The sequence below is a fragment of the Pleurodeles waltl genome, chromosome 5 (genome assembly GCF_031143425.1).
Source record: "Pleurodeles waltl isolate 20211129_DDA chromosome 5, aPleWal1.hap1.20221129, whole genome shotgun sequence".
NCBI lineage: Eukaryota > Metazoa > Chordata > Amphibia > Caudata > Salamandridae > Pleurodeles > Pleurodeles waltl.
In genome coordinates, this window is record NC_090444.1 from 966,009,196 (window position 1) to 966,028,673 (window position 19,478).

At 44.2% G+C, this 19,478-nt stretch overlaps 1 protein-coding gene across 2 annotated transcripts in view; it reads right to left on the bottom strand.

The window, feature by feature from the left end:
* Window positions 1-3,124: 3,124 nt before the first annotated feature.
* ATL2 (atlastin GTPase 2) overlaps window positions 3,125-19,478 on the bottom strand; it is a 541,948-nt gene continuing 525,594 nt past the window's right edge. Inside the window, exons 13-14 of one of the 2 annotated variants that reach the window (XM_069235094.1) lie at window positions 5,006-5,020; window positions 4,671-4,902 (exon numbers count right to left, since the gene is read on the bottom strand). In XM_069235094.1, coding sequence (XP_069091195.1) covers window positions 4,795-4,902; window positions 5,006-5,020 — 123 coding nt within the window. In that variant the 3' untranslated portion in view covers window positions 4,671-4,794. Of the gene's footprint in view, window positions 4,437-4,670; window positions 4,903-5,005; window positions 5,021-19,478 lie in introns of those variants that run through there. The other variant, XM_069235095.1, reaches the window with a different exon arrangement.

Consider the following 19,478-nt stretch of genomic DNA (forward strand, 5'->3'; position numbering starts at 1 on the left):
GTGAGATCTGGGTGGAGAGTAGTCTGCCTCTGACCTAATCTAGGTTTGTGAGCCACCACTGCAGACCTTTTGCAGTTCCCTTGGATATCTGGACCAGGCTGGAGCGATTCTCTGGATGCCTCCGCAGATGGACCGCAATCAAAACGAACACATCAGGGGCGCTGGTGAGGCCAAAGGTAAGCACTGCAAACTGAAAGTTCTTGTGGTCAACCCTGAACAGCAGGTAATGTCGGCAGGGCAGGTTTGTGGAAATATAAATCCTACAAATCCAGCTCTACCACCCAGTCTATGGGCTCCAGGGAAGGCCGGACCTGAGCCAACATGAGCATTCTGGAGTTCTCCTTCTTAAGGAAGTAGTTGAGCAGGCACAGGTATAGTATAGGCTGGAGGTCTCCTTCCTCCTGTAGCACCACAAAATAGCAGGAATAGCAGACATGACCTACTTACGTTGGCACACATGAAGGCTAATTTGGTCAAAAAAGTCTGTACGGCCTGACGCAACAGGGAGAGATGATGCTCCGTCAACTGATCTGAGGCAGTGGTAAGGGTGGCAGGGTTTCCGTGAACTGAATGGTGTAACCACACTGAACAATTTGGAACACCCACTTGTCTGAGGTGATGAACAGCTAGCGGGGCAGGCAATACTTAATCCTGCCGCCAACTGGTTGCCTGTGATGTTGTGCGGTCATATTAATAGGGTTTTAGGGCTGTGGATACAGGGGGTGTTAGGTTTGGCAGATCAGTCTTTGGTTCCCATGAGGTTTGTGACAGCCACGGCCACAAAAGGAATAGGGAGTCTACTGACCTTGGTGGCTGGGTGCAAATGGATGAGGCAAGTAAACGCCATCATAGTCGCAGAAGGAAGAATGGGGCTGGTGTGGGGCATTGGTGAGTCCAGACGACTGGGAGGTAAACCCTGCTGTCCTTAAAGCTATAGAGTGCTAGCTCTGCCTTGTCGCCAAAGAGCAGAGTGCAGTCGAAGAGCATGTGTATAAGGGATGCCTGGACATACACAGAGAAACAAGTTGATCTCAACCAGGCATGTCAATGAAGGGCCATTGATGAAACAATAACTCTACATAGCATATCTATTATGTCCAGTCCACAGAAAATTGTGAACATTGTTGCATCCCTGGCATCAGCACTAAATTGGATCCGGATGGCTCGTTCCTCCTCCAAAACCATGGGCATCACTCGAGCAACCAAGTCCCTTACTGTGTGGATATGCCGGCCCATGAAGCATGCAGAGTTTACAGACTGCAGCGTTAGGCTGATGGAAGCGAACACCCTCGGGCCTAAAGTGTATAGCCTCTTGGATTCCCTATCAGGTGGTGTGGTTAGGAACATGCCTGGATTTACTTTGGATGTGAAGCCCTAGATGACCAGGCTCTCCACAGTGGGGTGCAGGGAGAAGAAAGCTGGATCCCCTGGAGCAGGGAGATGGCAGCAGACGATTGTACTCTGCAAAGAAGGGCCTGTGAAGGGCTTGGGGCCTAAAAGGGAGAACAGGTTCAGTGGGGGCTACCATGTGTTTCAGCACCTCTGTCAAGGCATTGGTCTTGACTTCCACTTGGGGGAGTGCAAGGTCTAGGACCTCAGCCACTGTTCGCACTATCGCAAATTAAGCCCCATCCTCCGTAGTCGCACTAGAAGGAGAGAGCAGGGCAGTGTCTGGTGAAGTGTTCAAACCACTGGCATTAGCCAGTTCCTCATACGAGTTATCCTCGGCCAAAGGGCTCCTCTACGCGATCAGGAGGACAGTAAGGATGTGGAGGTCCTCCCCAATCGTATTCTCCACAGGGCTTGTTGAAAAAGGAGGCACTTTCTCCGACCTGAGGATCCGGTTGGTGTCGGAGCCCACGCCAGTCTGCCTCTGTATCAGATTCGGGAAGGACTATGGGGTCAGCGCTGCGAAAGGGTGTTGGGCAGCGACATGACCAGCGTCACTGGAACAGATTCCGGTGAGTTGTGAATTTGCAACAAGTCTTCCTGGATCCAAATGGCCCAACTGGTGCCAAGGGCAAACCCCCCAACATTAGTCCAGTTTGGGCAGCTTTCGAACCCAGGGGGCCTGAAGGTGCTCCAGAGTGCTTGGCTCTGCCAAATATGAAGTGCACCGTCTCATAAAATTCTTTTATTTGGGTGAGGGTCGCTTCAGCTCTGGGAACTTCTGGGAGGGGCAGAGTGGACTCCGGCTCCGTGGATTAAGTGTGGGAGCAGGATCTAGATTTGTGTAATCATTCCTGCACCTCATCTGATGACTTGGACCGGCACGATTAAGTTGAAGAATGCTTAGACTTCTTGGCTGCCTGCTTCTTGTAGGACTTACCCAACAAAGATTTTGACATCGTCAACAACTGATAACAGCGACTCAGAGTGGGCCCAGGAATTTCCATGTGACTGAGACGTGGAGCGGTGCAGAATCATCTGGTGTCGAGTGACCAGAAGCTTCAAGGCATGGTCCTAGGCCGCCTTGGGAGACCTTGGAGTCATGCCCCGGCTTCAGGTACCGTAGGCAAACAGGTTGGGGTCTGTCAGACATCCATCTGAGACACGCCTCACAAAGTTTAAAACCCAGAGTTATGTTTTAGGGGATATCCCTAAAGCACACTGGCAGCAAAGCTCAAAACAAGTTTGACAAAGTCAAAAAAAGGCTGTCACAAAATGACTGAAGTAGCTCTTCTGGATCTGGGCATATAGCACAGAAAGAAAAGAACTACTTTCAGCGTGCTGGGGTGGCTAATAGATAGGCATCACGCATGTCACATCCAGAATGATTGTCATAGAACTGATTGGCACCGCTTGCTGGAAGGCAGAGGTCCTGCTCAAGATTTTCCAGATCCAGTCTGATGCTTGGGGAATATTCTAAAGGTAAGGAATGTGGGACTTGATGTCTCTATCAGATATCTACTTGCACCAATCTACATTTCTGAAAGCAGCTTAAGACCTACCTTGACTTGATTTCTTGTCCTGTTCATGAGTTCTCCTTATTTAGCACCAAGAGACTTTTGGGTAATATCCATTTCATTACACATGCAGAAGCAGAAAACCTCTGCAATAAAATTGTAAGGCTGAAACTATCAGCAGCTCAAAGTCTTAAGCAGAACCAGAAAATGGACACAAGTTCATATATACAAGTGATTTTATTTATGAACTGAAAATAAATTACAAGAAATAATCTTTAAAATTTGAGAGGATAAAGAAAGAATTCCACAATAAACATTCCCATTGTTTTTTCAAGGGGGTGAGGTTGCATTGCTCATGGCAGGTAAGTGTCACAAATATATCAAAAAAACTTCCAAAATTGGCTTAATGCATTCACACACTGACATGAGCCACAAACATTCCTTTACAAGGACGTACATTATCTACTACAGAACCAGGTTTCGCATTGGACTACAAAAACTCGATACAAAAAGTGTATTTATATATTTATATTTCATATACATGCCCTACCATTTTATAGAAAATTAAAACAAACACGCTGTACAGATAATTTAAAGTTGTTTTAGGCATTTTTGGATGACATTACTCCCAACAGAATCCATGGCATGTGTTTGTACATGAAGTCTGAACTTCCCACAGTCCGATTACTGCCCTATCCTGCTTGATTGCTCTGATTTTCTCCACGAGAGCAGGCTTGCTGAATTTAAAAGGCCAAGGTGAAATAGGTCATCTCACTACAACTTTGACAGTTCTCAGCAGTCTGTTTTGCGACAACCATGTACATGCAGCCACGTAATACTGGACGCAAAAGGCAGTAAAGCAATAATATAAATATTTTAGTAGAGTGAAGCAATTATCACTTCAGTAGTGTCAGTTATTACCAAGTCCATACCTTTATACAAATTAACCAAACACCCGGACTTAAAATAAAACAATGGGACATGGTAAGCCTAAATACATTCGGTTAAAGGATGGCCTCATAGAGATAAACTGAAAAAACATAATTTCCCTGAAATACCGCTTAGCACACGACACACGGTTCACATTTATAAAATAAGGCAAAGATAACGATAAAACAAAAGGAAGAGGGGAAAAGCATAGATAGCCGAGCATGGTAGACATGTGCAGAAAAATATGCTAGTTTTGCATTTACAACTCGCCGGCCAGCCTCCTTGGCACCAACAGAGTCACAAGCAGGGGCACTTGGGCAGAAACCAGCATTTCCACTCTTGTTGACGCATCCGGTGGAGTCAGCCAGGCGAAAATGAAACCTAGAGATTCCGTTGTAAACTTTGGTTTTTTTACTGAGTTCTTATTGTGTAGCAGGTAAGACAAGGGCAGGAGACCAAAGCAGAAGAGGCGAAGAAGCGTCAGTCCGCCTTTAACCTTGCATGGTGAGACACCTGTTCAGTGAGGCCTGCTTTGAAGGAATTTGTAACAGTCTGTCTTATGTTATCCTCCATTATGTTATCGCTCAGGGGCTTCAGTACCTGCAGTGTGAATGTGCAAAACAAAACGTGAGGAAAGCAAAAATGAAAAGGAATGATTCACATTAACGTAAAAACTCACAAGAAAATGAAAATATTCTGTAAACTGAAAAAGAAGGATGAATGAAAGAAGACATGATAAAAAAAAAAACGTTGTGCTGCTATATGAAGTTAGCCTGTCGCAAATTCACCAGTTCAACCCACGTTAGTGTTCCAAATGGATGTACAATTCCAGTGCCTATCTGCAGCATCACCCTGGTGTGTTTGTCAGCAATAATGCAGTGGTCCATTCCGTCCTTTTTATTGTGGTAAAGAGGAACTGCCAACACTTCACAGAGAAGGTAAAGCAGACAGGGTCAGTCTAATAATTCTTCTTGTTATTATTCGACGACAGTCTGTATCTTGGCACCGCTATCACGGAACGACGTGCCATCCGACGGCGACAAACGTCGAACAGTTTGGAAAAGACCTAAAACATGGAGCGATGCGTTAGGAAGTTAACCGATGTTCAGAAGTTAAGAGATTGAAAGGGAGAGTGAAGGGAGGAGGTTTAATCTCGTGCAATGCCTCACCTTCCTTGGACTCCTCTGTGCAGCATGAGAAGAAAAGCAGAGACTTCAGATAAGTTATTAAAAAACGTTTCCATGACCTACACTCCACCACTAGTATTACTGAGGGGTCAAACAAAATGCATTACAAATATGAAGGACACAAGTGTAATTACAAATAAAAAAAAAAGGGGATTTTAAGACCTCTAAAATGTAGGATAAAATACTTGTAAAATCTTGATTGTTCTGGTATTGCATTCCATAAAGGAAAACCCTAGCAAGAAACGTACACCAGTAAGGCCCTCTGTATTTGTGCAAACAGAGATCTTATTCACATGACACGAGTTACTTACCTTTGAGATTAGGTCGAAGCCTGCCAGGGTTATTAGGGATATCTTACTTGCTGACCTGGAAAGCAACGCATCCCATTGCTTTACACTGGCTTTTTATTTTGTCACTTTTAGTTTCTTGCTTTTTATAAGACGGTTTTACTGGGATTTAGCCCGTCCATCTCCTGTTTGTCCCTACCAAGGAACACAGCTTGTTTACCTCCTATGAGTGTCGGCTTCCAACTTCCACCAGTGTTTGCTATTCAGGAACTTATTTTTTTCCCCTTTCCATCAAGCACTCCATAAGAGTGCATGTGTTTTTCAACCATCGTCAGTCGTGTACTTTTCACCTCCAGGGTTTTCCACTTCCCTGTCTCCCGTGTGCTTCTGTTTGCCAAATGCGCTTCTCTCTGCCCGCCCTCCATACTTTTCCACAGCCGTGTTGCTCTCCCATCCTCTACCAACAACCCACTCACACATCCACAAACCTGTTTTAATTTTAAATATTTTAAACTAATATCGCACTGTTGGCTTAGCCAACATTTATTAAGCATGCAACTCCTCAACCCAGGTCTGGCCCTTATGTGCATGCTGGACTCATGTCACCGACCTCCAAAAGGGTACTGGAAATTACTGCAGCAGTCTCCCTACACTTGGATATAAATGAAAAATTGTGGTGGTACTTGCTTTAAGTGTGTTATTTTGTTTATTGGGCTACTTAATTGTGCCCCTTTGCCTTCCTTGTACTCCTCCCAATTTTAAATAATAGGCAGTTAAAGAGGATTAATGGGAGGGATGCCAAATTCGTGTTCGCCAAGGGCGCTCACTGAGCAAAGGCCAGATCTGTCTCAACCTATAACATTTAGCTGTTTTCCCCTTCAAGATGCCGGTTTCCATGACTCTTGGCATTGGGTGGGGTGAACTGTCATCCTCATGATGGGGAGTTCATTACCAAACTCACACATGTCACTTTTTCCTGCAGCTGTCATAAAAAAATGCTCCATAGGCTGGTGAGTGACTCTGCTACAAGGCCATAATCCTCGGCGTGGAGGGTAGGCTTTTGTTTTAAACTCAACAGTTCAAAGTGCCTTTTACATGATGTGAGAGTTATCCAACAATAAACCAGTCAAGTACGATCACAGACTGGCAGTGCTCTCAGGTAGACTCTGCTCTGACCTCTTAATTTAAGTAGAGGCACCTCAATAAAAGTGTACTCATTTCACCTCCGGTACATTCTCTGCACTCCCTCCTAGTGCATATGGGTTTTTAGACCACATAGGTGCATACCTCTCACCAGATGTACACACATTTTGTCCCAGATAAACACTTCCCCAGGTTGAGGCGCTTTTCCCCATGTAGACTGTCACACCCACTCTTGGCTCAGTTGAATGTACCTGTCCACACCCATTACATATTCCACTCAGGTACACATCTTTCAGCCAAGCTCCCTTTCTTCAATCCATGCACTCTCCATCCACCCCAGGAAAAGAAAAAAAAAAAAGTAAACAATTTTTTTAAAAAATATATCTATATATATATATGCACACACACATATATATATATATATATATATATATATATATATATATACACATATATATATACATACAGACACACATCCTCACTCAAAAATAAAAGTTACAGGGACGTTCCAGTTAGGTTGATATTTAACCATACAAAAACCTAGAAATTCAGCATTTATAGTTATAAATATGTTAAGAAACTATAACTCTTTGCCCAAAGTTACTTTCCGGCATGAGTTATAGTTTCTTCAGATAAGTAGAACTATAAGTATATCTAAAACTGCAGAATTTCTATGTTTTTGTATGGGTAAAACATCAAACTAACTAGAACGTCCCTGTACACAGTTTTTTCCAGTGAATTTCTATGTTTTTTTTTTTATGCACACGTTAATATTTGTCAGGTTGCAGCCAGCCAACCAGGGTCTTGCCTCTTCCCAGGATCCCTCGAATCCACAGATCGGCCGCAAAAAAAAAAAAAAAAAAAAAAAAAAAAAAAAAGGGAAATTTGTCTTTTTAACCATGTGTCCTTCGGGGATCCTGACCCCTTATATAGTATTTAGACTGTCGCCCCCTCCCCCCCCCAAACCTGGCCATGCGAGAAACAAAATGGCAACCGCAACTTTTCTGTCAGGTTGCGGCAAGCCAATCGGGGCCTTGCTTTTACCCAAAACTACTGAACAAATTCACAACAAATAACAAAAAGGCCCCTTTCTGGACCAAGAGCTACCCTTCAGCCAAATTCGGTGTAATTCCGTCCCGTGGTTTCGGTGCTATCGCTGTTCAAAATCCCTATGGAAAAATTAATGGGTAAACACGTTTCTCACCCTGAAACTTTCCAGATAGCAACTGAAGTGACGTCCGTTTTTTTTTTTTTGGGGGTGGGGAAATTCCTTGAAGATGCCAAAGTTATTAGCAAAACAAAAAAAAGCTTTTGCTATAGAAACTAGGTCCGACCACCACTAGGTAATATATACACACACACATATATATACATACACAAGCGTCACCCCAGTTACATTTCTTATATGCCAGTAACACATCCGATTCATTCAGTTACATGACCCTTTAGCCAGGTACTTGTGCCTCTGTCGCCTAACACCAGGCACACTTCTTTCAGTTTCGTACATCTCTGGTTCACTCCTCCTACTCTAGTGCACTTTTTTTCACCCCGGGTACATACCCTCCTTTTCACTCCCCTCACCCTGGGTACAATCGCCTTAAACCAAACACACACTACTCACTTCAGGTATTCTGCCCGGCCCTCAAGTACATTTCTCTCTCACTGGATACAATCCCTTCATCCACAAAACACTTCTCACCCAAGGTGTACCTTTCTCATCTCAGCTGCACTGGCCTCACCCCAGGTACATTAGAAGAGAATGTGGTTTCTTCCTGAACATCAAACAATTGGACCCGACTCAGACGAAAGGAGACTTCATTCTGTCAGACGGAGCTGCAAAAGTTTAAGGGTTGTCTTTTTGTTTGTCCCTTCCCGGAATTGGAGATCGCTAGATGGAAGTGAAAGCCCTAATGGTGCAGGCCCAGGAAGGTGTTTTTTCCGGCATGCTTGTCTGATTAATAGGGGTGAATGGCTTCTTAAGTGATGCAAAGTGTCTTGTATCTTATTATAACTAGGATGTGGAACTAATGGAATTCCTACAGTGGGGGTCATGACATGGTTGTGTTTTTGTGGATTACTGACCAAAGGGACTTGAAGTACCTTCTACAGGGGGGTGTGTGTGTGATTTGGAAGGTAAACTAACAGATCACTACCCCATCAATATGAGCAAAGACGAGACAGTTCACTATGAAGTAGAAATTATTGGGAGAATAGTTTTGACCAACGACATTGTACCTTTGGTACTGTGAACACACTTGACACAAATCCAAGAATGTCCATAAGAGGGAGAAAACCAGCCACCATTATCCTTCCGCAGTATAAATCTAATGGAATTATTTTTCACTCTAATCAGCAGATTGAGATTGCACCATTTTTAGGTCTTGCTTACAGCCGCCTTTTAGCAGTCTGCGAAAGACCTGTTGTGAACTATACTAAAAACATACTGTGCAGTGGGCTTAAGGGAACTTACTGCTTACCATTGGTTGGTTTTTTTGTAAGCCTCATTCACAAGCTGCTTATTCAATGGATTTCTTTCCTAGCTTTTGTTTGTCCCTCCCGTGGAGCATACCTTCTTTACCACTTGTTTGAAGGCTTGGTTTACATCCTTCCCCTGTTCATACTATGGGAACGACTTTTTAAGTATTCATTAAGTACCACATGGGTGCTTGTGTTTTCTTGTTTTCTCCCTCGTGCTCTGCTTTTCACCTCTAATACTTTTCCTCCTTGCGTTCTCAGTGTTGCTCCATACTCCTCACATGCCCAGCTAATTGATTATTTCACCCACCAAAGCTTTTTTTGATGACCCCCAACCCTGCCTCCCTTACCTGAAGCTTATCAGTTGCTAATGCATGATAACGCATGGATGCACAAATGTCGTCAAGTACACAGAATGAAATTCCTGCCAGCAGCTTCCTGCATTGCACCCTTACAAAAGCATTAGCAAAGCCAGAAGGCCAGAGCTCCTTTGAACACTTCACCCTCAGGTCAATTTCTCTTCTCAGAATCAACACAACAGATAGCGAAATGTTCTATTGAACATACAGAAATGTTAGTAATTTCATTTGAAAATACAGATCTTTTTCTGAGGTTGTCGAGGCCACTTCTCCAAAATTTATTTCCCAGAAAAGTTGGAAGAGGATTCAGTGTCAGACATCATCAAATTACACTGATCGCGCTAATAAGTAGGCCTGGGCCAAATTATTAATTACGCTGGCTGAACTGGAGGAATTTTATAATTCTGCGTTACTCTTGTAACAGGGTATTACTAATAAATTCTACCACACCGCCAGCTGAATTAATCTGCAGTGTTTGGTTTTCAAAGAGGGCTGGAAGAGGTAGCAGTCCCTCTATGTTTAAAAAAAAAAAAAACACTGCAGATTAAAAATCACTGCAGATAAAACTTTAAACAGAGGGACAGCTCTCTTCTGGCCCCGTTTAGTAACCACTGAGTGCACTGGAGGGGTATGCACTGCTGTGCATACCCCTCAGCGCCCTTACATGCTCTGCAAGTGCACACAGTGGTTACTAACAGGGCAAGAAGAGGGATCTGTCCCTCTAGGTTTAAAAATCATTGCATATTAAGCTTTAATCTGCTGTGTGCATACCCATCAGCACCCTTACATACTTTGCAGTAATCACTGCAGAGTATGTAAGAGCGCCCAGGGCTATGCATTGCAGTGCATTTGACAGCACTATTTCTTAGCGCAAAATGCATTCTCGCATCCATTTTTGGACGTGAGGGTGCATTTTCCACCCTGAAAAGAGCACCAAATACCCTCTATGCCCTGTCGCAGAATTTTTATGTAAATCCACGGAATTCCACAAATCAAATCCCACCAAATCCGCCCACCCCTACAAGTAAGATTAGGACACCAACATTGCCTTCACCCACTCAACTGGAAAATCTAAGACTGATGCGATAACCACCTCTGTGCCTCAAGAGGGTATATCACTTAATTTTTCTCAGCAAAGTACAGCATGGTGACAGCTAACTACAATAAATCATCCCAAAAGGGAGAAGGGCTTCAAGTTAGATGGCTCCACAGGATTGAGTGCTGGTTTCTCTAAGAAAAGGAAGAGAATAGCAGTCTTCAACAAAGTGAGAACCGTATGTATAGTAATTTATAAGTACAAGATTCTATAACATTATCAGCAGATAGTACTTCCCGTTTAACCTCTGCTGAGTCAGTAATGATATAAAATCACATGTTCTATGACACTTAATTTTTTTGGAAATATTTATTGTCCTAGACACATTTATACCATAAATCATTTACACTTTGAAACATAACAATATTCATTTCATCATCAAAATTACTTTGGCAAATATACTTTACCTAATGATGTGATGTCATTACTGAAGCAACAGAGGTTAAAATGAAATACTATTTTCTGATATTGTTATACAATAGGCCTCCCAGTCCTAAGTGTAGTATTTGGGGTTCCTTTAAGAGGAAGTGATTTATAGGCTGAAATCCAGGGCTCATGACATCCTGGGCACATAGCAGCAATTATGGAAAATATGAATATAAGAAAGAAGGAGATCGACGGTTTGAGGACAGCAGTATACGAAATACTGTAAGAGGCAGTAGATCAAATCCAGGGAACAGAATTTCTTTAACATTTTTCTCTGAGTTTGTCAACGAATTAGTTCTCTAGTAGTCTGTATTCTACTCGGACATTTCCATTTTTTAAGTTTGTCTTTGGCAGCAACAGAGTGGGAAGGTAATAAGGGAAGGGGGCTCTGGTTACAGGAGCAAAACTTGGGAAGTCGAATTTACATACTTTTATATTAATTTCTCTTGCACTGGTTTCTTCACTAATTCATTTTCCTACATGAATGTTTTGCAAGCAACATCAAAGTAATCTTTTCTGCAGTGAACATTTTTCTTGTCACCCATTTTCCTCGGTCTACGCAGGGAGTGTAACGCCACTTGTGATGCTATTTTATTCCAATTCTCAACAGTATACTAAGACTGAAGTAGAAGGGAATTATGGTTCAAATTTCTATAAAATATGCAATTTTTTTTTTATAAACAAGACGCGTTATTTTAAGTTCAAACTTAGTTGAACAGAAGAACAAAAATGCCAAGGAGATTCATGCCTCCCTGTCCAACTTGAAGGCCAGCCTTCGTACCCACCTCGAGGTAATGACCAGGGTAGTAAATCAAAAGTTCACATGGTTGCTTTGGATCCCTCTGCCAATTACATACGGGCCGGAAAGAAGCTTCTGTTAAGTTTTCCTCTTGTCAAATGTAAGGGGATACTTCCAACTGGTGATAACTGGACACGCAAAATAAACCTAATGTACTAACCAATTATGTAGCACTAATTTAGACAGTTTTTTTTTTTCGCTGTGCGGTTTACTAGTAACAGCCGATACGATGTATGAAAAGCTTTAGTTAATTCAGTGAAAAAAATAGAATGCAATTTTAACATTCAATGAGCAGGGCTCTCTGTAGTGTGAGCGTCTGAAAATCATCAGAAAGGAAATACTTTGGTAAATGTGAAATTCAGAGACATCACTGCTATCATCTACAATGAGCCCTTCAAATTAGCTCATTCACATGAAAGTTTAAGGTTCCTCTGAAGAAAATGCCTAGCTTTCTGTAGCTCTTCTAGTACAGTTTGTAGCCCCCCAGCAAAGTAAAATATGTCTGAAGAATGCAAAAGCTTGAATGGAGAATAAATTAGAACAGATAGCATTATATTAACTTACCTAGATAGATCTGGAATGCTAACCAGAGGAAATTTACAAATCAATACTCTGTCAGTTAGGAGAAAATCAATTAGTGGGCAGATTGCCTTCTGCATCAAGAAACTGTGTCCAGGTGGATTCTTACAAAGGAATATCACAAGCTTAAGAAAAAAGTAGAACATATGGCAGTTCTCCACGGGCATCACCAGTAGGAGGTGAAAACTGACACCAGCAATAACATTTGTTACACTTTAAAGTAGGTCATATCTGTTGAGACAGAATGAGAAAGGGCTACAATTTTCAGGCAATCTTGAAAAATATTTAAACATCCAAATTCTGGGACACGAGGACTCAATTAGGCAGTATTATTGCCGAGGTCATGGTGGATATATTTGCCTGTACATTACCTGTGTAACCTTGTTGTGATGTTTACATATCTGTTTACCATGTTTTTCCCCACCCAACTGAAGCATATTATGAAAAGCAGGCAAGATATTTTCAACTTGCAGAGATGGATTAACAAGAAGCAGTGGAGGAACGTTAGAAAGAAAACCGTTTAAACTGATGATATGATCTCTTTTCCTGAGGCAACATTTTAGCGTTTGACGCTAAAATGGTTTGTCCCAGAGTTGAAAAAAAGAATCAATTTTGTCAAGGTGCAATTACCATTCCATTTTCATCGAGACTGATGTCCCTTACTTTAGGCGAGAACAGCTTTCAGGGCAACTCTGGCTCCTCTTAGTTCCTTGACGCTCATGTGCAACATTTGATCCTTCAAGGTCCAGTACCACTGTGTGAATAAGACCTTAATGTGTTTGAACTCTATGCTAAACCCACATATTTGTGATAGTCCTAATTTGCAGTTACTTGGCAGGTGGGGTGTGGGGGTGAGGAGGGGGTTTGGGGGCAGCAAAACCTTTTAGAGATTGTTTGGTTAAGTTCATTATATCATGGTCACTATACTGATGATCACCATTGGCTGAGGGTCTAAGAAAAGACACTGTGACAAATTGGTCTTGTCCCACCACCGATGCCTAGTTACATTTCAAAACTAGAGCCTTCCAAGCACTAGTCACCAGTGACCATTGGCCTGTCAGGCATTCCTGTAATGGATTCACGTACATATGTGCATTTGGAACCAGAGCAATGCACGATGCCATAAAACCTAGTAATTTCATCACCTTCCTGTCAGATTGGGACTATTGAAGCAGAGCCAATGTGTGAAATTTTAGCTCTCTCCATTGTTGGGTATACTGTGCCTCCACCGAATTTAGTGTGGACTCTAGACAGTTGTTTTATTTATTTGTTGCTGTGGTAAGTAGGATTTCTTTGCATTGCCTGAAACCACAACCTGTGCAATAATTTAACTGTCTGGTCAGTGTAGCAGTTTTGTCATGTTGCCCTCTTTATTAGCCAGTGATCCACATGGCGAATTGATGAACTTTGTGTTGTCACTAATGTGGCAAGACCACCAATATAAACTTTTTAAATGTCACAGGAGCCGACTTTAAGCTGAATGGAAAACATGTTTGATTTATGGCAACCCAAAATGTGTGGTAAGCTGGATGCCTTGGTACATTGCAGTAAGCATCCTAGAGATCCAGTGTTGTCAAGTGCTTCACTTGTTGAAGCAATAGGGTGACATTTTGTAGCAGTGCCATTCTGTCTTTGCCTATCTGTTAAAGAGGAGAAAGTATAGCATTGGTACACTCCCTTCCCTTACTGTTGCAGATGAAACCTCCTTTATGGTCACCCATCAGTAATAAGTCTGACTTCATTCGAACAAGTCAAAAGAAGAGCTTTGTCTGCCTGGTCTTTCTACGGAGGGGTTGGCATTGGTAATGTAAAGAGCTCTATGCAGTACACTTTTGCTATTCCAGAAACCACGAGTGAGCTAGCTTTATTCAACTTGAATGATTTGAAAATGACCCCAATCTTCCACTGGACAAGTGTTGTATGATCTGTACTGTGAAATTTCGCTTTCTTGCTCTTCACTTTGCCATGACAACAGCCCAGTTGCATTGTTAATACTGACTGAACTGTTGTTGCTGCTCAGATTGCTGGAGGACTTGCTTTGGACTGGATGGTAAACTAAAGCATAAGGTCAATACAATTTCTGTGCCAGTAGGGAAGTGCCCCTTTTGACAGGGTCACCCCAAACCTTTGTCTGGTACTCGACACAATTTTGACTGAAAGTGTACTGGGTTCCTGCTAACCAGATCCCCAGTGCCAGCTCCCTTTCCCTAAAACTGTGCAATTGTTCCCCAACTGGCAATACTTTTGCCCCCACCCTCTATAAGTCCCCAGTAAATGGTGCCCCTGGTACCTAGGGCATGGGTACCAAAGAGGGTCCCCAAGGGCTGCAGCATGTATTGTGCCACCCTCAGAGACCCCTCACCTAGCACAGGCAAACTGCCATTGCAGGATGTGTGTCTTGATGCAGCAAATAAGGAAAAAAAAAAAAAAAAAAATACACATGGCACACAGCTGTGTGCCCTGTCTCCTAACACTGTGTGCAATATATGTAAGTTGCCCCTACAGCAGGCCTTACAGCCCAAAGGCAGGGTGCATTATATTGCATGTGAGGACATATCTGCATATGCAGGTATACCCCTGCCATGTGTTTGTTGATTCTTCGGCATAGTGAGTGAACACGGAAGCCATTTTAAGTACATATGCTGGACACTGGTCACTACAAGTTCCCCAGCTACATGATGGCCTCACTGAAACTAGGGATGTTTGGTATCAAACTTGACCATGTGGGGACTGACTAGTTTTAGCCAGACTGCCACCACCAGACAAGAGTTTGACATCCTAGGGTGAGAGCCTTTGCTCTCGGGCAGTAAACCAGAAAGACTGCTCTGGGAGAGGTGTTTACACTCCCCAACCAACAGGATGACCTGTCAATCTACATTCCAAGACAGGTAACTTCAAAGAAGCCCACAGCCCTTGGTATGCATATCTAGCTTCACCCACAGGAAAGATGCCAGCCCCACTGCTCCAGGGCCAGTTTGGCACTTGGACAGGTGGAAAATTTAGTGTTCAGGGAGGTGTGTCCACCCCCTAAGGTCAGTCCCCACCCCTAAGGTGCGCTGCCTGATGTCGACACAACTTTCAGAAATCTGCCATCTCGGTGTTGGCAGATTCAGGAACTCTGGGGCAGGGTTATGCCCGCTTCCCACAGGAAGTGGTCATATAGGGTGTGTAGTGACCCCAGGGGTTAGTAGTCCATTGGCTACTACCCTACACTCCCCAAAACGCCCCTAAATGCAGTATTTAGGGAAGTCCCAGCACCAGAAAATCAGATTCCTGCTGACCTATGAAGGACATTCAAGAGCCACAAAAACAAAGCCAGAGGAAGAAGCATCTGACTTGGCCCAAGCCCTTCCAGCCTGCCTGCTGTTCCTGCCTATTTGTGCCAAAGCTGACATGTGCTGCAAGCTGCTGTGCATCAAAAAGCCTCAGAGGAATGCCTGCCTTCAACAAAGACCCAGGAACGTCAGTGAAGCTGCTTCCCTGCACCTTGCAGTCACCCCAAGACAACTGAGGACTCCGGGCCACTGAAAACTCAACACCGGAAAGCACCACTGCACCTGTGCCACCTAGCCAGTGTTGAAGTGGGCCAAAGGTGCCATGCTGGCACAGTTGGCCCACTTCAACTCAGGCTAGGCTGCAAGGGTGCCCACCTTGGACTTGCCCACTGTGGACTCAGATGCCACCTGCAGCCTCTGTTCGCAGGCCCCCTCAAACGTGAGTGCTCCCTGCGGAGAAAAAACAGATGCCTCAGGACATCTCTGCACCCGTTCCCCCCTGGCCCATGGAGAGGAATACCGAAGATGTCCCTCTGTCCAGAGCATCTCAAGACTTGAACCCACCTGTTGGTTCTTCCGGACTCGATTCCCTGTCCAGACCTGCAGCCTCTTTTCAACTTGACCAATTCCCACTGACTAACAATGGGCACCCGACGCCGTACTACATCTCCGCATCACCTGGCCACCCCAGTGCTGCCCAGAGTGACCTGTTGGTGTGGCCCGAATCACTGCCCAAAAGAAAATTTGTTACTTACCTGTAACTGTGGTTCTCCAGTATTGGTATCTTTCATAGATTCACATGCTTGAATCATCCCCGTCGTCGAGGTGGGAGCCTCAGGGTAACCTGAAATACACATAGCAGTACACTTTATACACTAGGCCCCAAGGGCCCCCTTAGGTTCTTTTACAGTCTATCCATGTCATTTTGCAAAAAGACCCAAAGTTGAACCTCAGCCAATCAGGCGTCGACACCCTCGAGAATACTCCCAACAGAGGCTCTTTCCCTCAGATTTTCTAGTACAAGTGTGAAGATAAGAGCTCATGTAGAAGGGGAGCCTCTGCAGGGAGGAGGGTGAGTCGCATGTGAATCTATGAAAGATACCAATACTGGAGAACCACAGTTACAGGTAAGTAACTAATTTTCTTCTCCAGTATTGGATCTTTCATAGATTCACATGCTTGAATTAGAGTAGCAAGCAGTAATATTGATTAAGTAGACATATAGCCGTACCTTTACAATCCGAACCAACATTAGAATATCAATAGAAATGAGTGTAACAGTACCTCCAGTTAGTGTTCAATGGTAACGTAATAATGTTCCTCTGTAAGTAACCATCAGTCATAATAAGCACAGATCTCTGCTTTACAACGAATATGTGTCATGCTACGATAATCAGGCTCTAGCATAAGCATAAGAAATAGAACAGATTTAATCTTGATTAGAATAAGAAACCGTTGTTCACCTTACCCTGGTTGTGGAGGTGGGATGATCCAAGAGGCTCACCTTAGCGAAACAAATGCCTCAAGACTGCTTGACCCACTGCTGTGTCCATGTTATTCGCTTCATCAAGACAGTAGTGTTTCGTGAACGTATGCTAGCTGGACCATGTGGCCGCTCTACAGATCTGCCGTAGGGGTACTCCTGCGAAGAGGGCAGCCGATGCGGCTACCGCCCTTGTTGTGTGGGCTCTTACCCTGTTGTGGAGAGGCTTACCAGCCTGAATATGACAGAATTGGATTGCCAGGCCAATCCGCCTAGCTACAGTCTGTTTGGATACTGCAAAGCGCTTCCTTGCGTTTCCAAAGGCCACGAACAACTGATCTGACTTGCGCATGAGTCTTTTGTAGGTAAAACTTTAGACATCTTTTAACGTCCAGGGAATGCAGTGCTTTTTCTGCCACTGTCTGCAGATAAGGAAAAAAGGTTTTCAAAACAACCGGTTCATTCAGATGGAAAGTTGAGGGCACTTTCGGAATGTACTTAGAATTCGTTCTCAGAATCACGCTAGTAGTGGTGAACTGAAGAAAAGGCTATTTAATGGTGAATGCCTGTAGGTCACTCACTCTCTTAGCGGAGGTAAGAGCCAGCAACAACACCGTTTTCCATGAAATGAACTTTAACTCCGCTCTATGAATGGGCTCAAAAGGAGGTTTCATGAGCTGTCCCAGGACCACGTTTAGGGACGACAACGGTGGAGGCTTCTGCACTGGTGGAAAAGTACGAAACAGGCCTTTAAGGAACTGCTTTACAATTCTGGTGGAATAGAATGAAACCGTATCCTGAGACCTGCGGTATCTTGAAATTGCCGCCACGTGCACGCGGATCGAAGAGTATGAGAGTCCAGACTTTGCCATGTGTAACAAGTACAGTAATACCTGTTCTGGAGGGGAGGAGATCGGGTGGATCCCTTCAGCTGCGCATCACAGACAAAAACGCTTCCATTTCAACCTGTAGGTTCTGTTGGTAGTATCCGCTCTAGCTCTGGCTAAAATCTCCCTGCATTCAGAAGAGATGTTTAAGGTTGAGTACTCATGGAACTCAGGAGCCAGGCCGATAAGTGGAGAGATGACGGATCCGGATGTCTGACTTGTCCCCGGTGCATCGTTAATAGGGCTGGCTTCCGTTTGAGTAGCACATGTGGTTGTTTCAAGAGCATGAGGAGCTCCGTGAACCACACCTGTCTGGGCCATCTCCGTGCTATTAATAAGAGGCGACAACCCTCTGTCTTCATCTTGCTGATGACTCTCGGTATCAGTGGGATCGGAGGAAAGGCATAGGCATAAATGCCGGACCATCTCATCGAAAACGCATTCACCCACTATCCTCTTTGGGGAAGCCAGCTTGCGTAGTAGGGGCATTTTTTGTTCTCGAACGTGGCAAACAGATCGATGTTTGGTCTGCCCCATAACTGGATGAGTTGATCCAGAATCTCCTGGTCTAGTTCCCACTCGTGGTAGGGGATAATTGTCCTGCTCAGGGTATCCGCCAGCATGTTGGTGTGTCCTTGGACATGCTCTGCTTTCAGAGAAATGTTGTGCGTTATGGCCCATTTCCAGATGTTTTGAGCCTGTTGCGAGAGCTGTAGAGACCTTGTGCCACCCTGTTTGTTTAGGTAAAACATGCTTGTGGTATTGTCCATTCTGATTAAGACATCTGAGCCCTGAAGTCTTGGCAAGAAAGCTTTTAGAGCGAAATCTATTGCTTTGAGCTCCAGCTGATTGATGTGGAGCTGTCTGTCCTTTGGAGTCCAAGACCCACTGATTCGAAGATCTTGAAGGTGGGCACCCCAACCTTCGAGGGAAGCATCCGTCGTCACGATATAGCGAGGCACCTGATGAAGAAACGTGAGACCTCTTGACAAATTTGCTGGTGTTGCCCACCAAGCCATGGCCGCTCATTTCCGGTGTGATGAGAATTTTGTCCTCGAAAGATCCCTGAACCTGGCGCCATTGTACCTTCAATTGCTCTTGCAGGGGCTGCATATACAGCCTTCAGTCTGGAACCAGCGGAATGCATGACAAGATCATTCCCAGCAATGACTTGTAAGTGCAAACTGAAACGCACTTTTTTGCCGAGAGGTTGCGGGCTAGCCTGTTGAGCTTTAATTTCCTTTCCTGCAACGGGTACGCTTTGCTTTGGACAGTGTCCAGTATCGCTCCTAAGAAGTTCAATGTCTGCGTGGGATGAAGATACGATTTCTGGTAGTTGACGGTAAGACCCAGATCGTCGAACAACTGGAGGCAGCGAGATATGCGATGCACCACTTGACGTTTTGAAGGTGTTTTTATGAGCCAGTCGTCGAGATAGGGAAACACCTGTATGCCCGACTGGCGAAGATGAGCCGCCACTGGAGCCAGCATCTTTGTAAAAATTCTGGGGGCTGATTTTAAACCGAAAAGGTATGACCCGAAACTGTAGATGCATACCAGCTACCTTGAACCCGAAGAATTTCCGATGGTTGCGGTGTATCGGAACATGAAAATACGCATCCTGGAGGTCTAGGGATGCCATATGA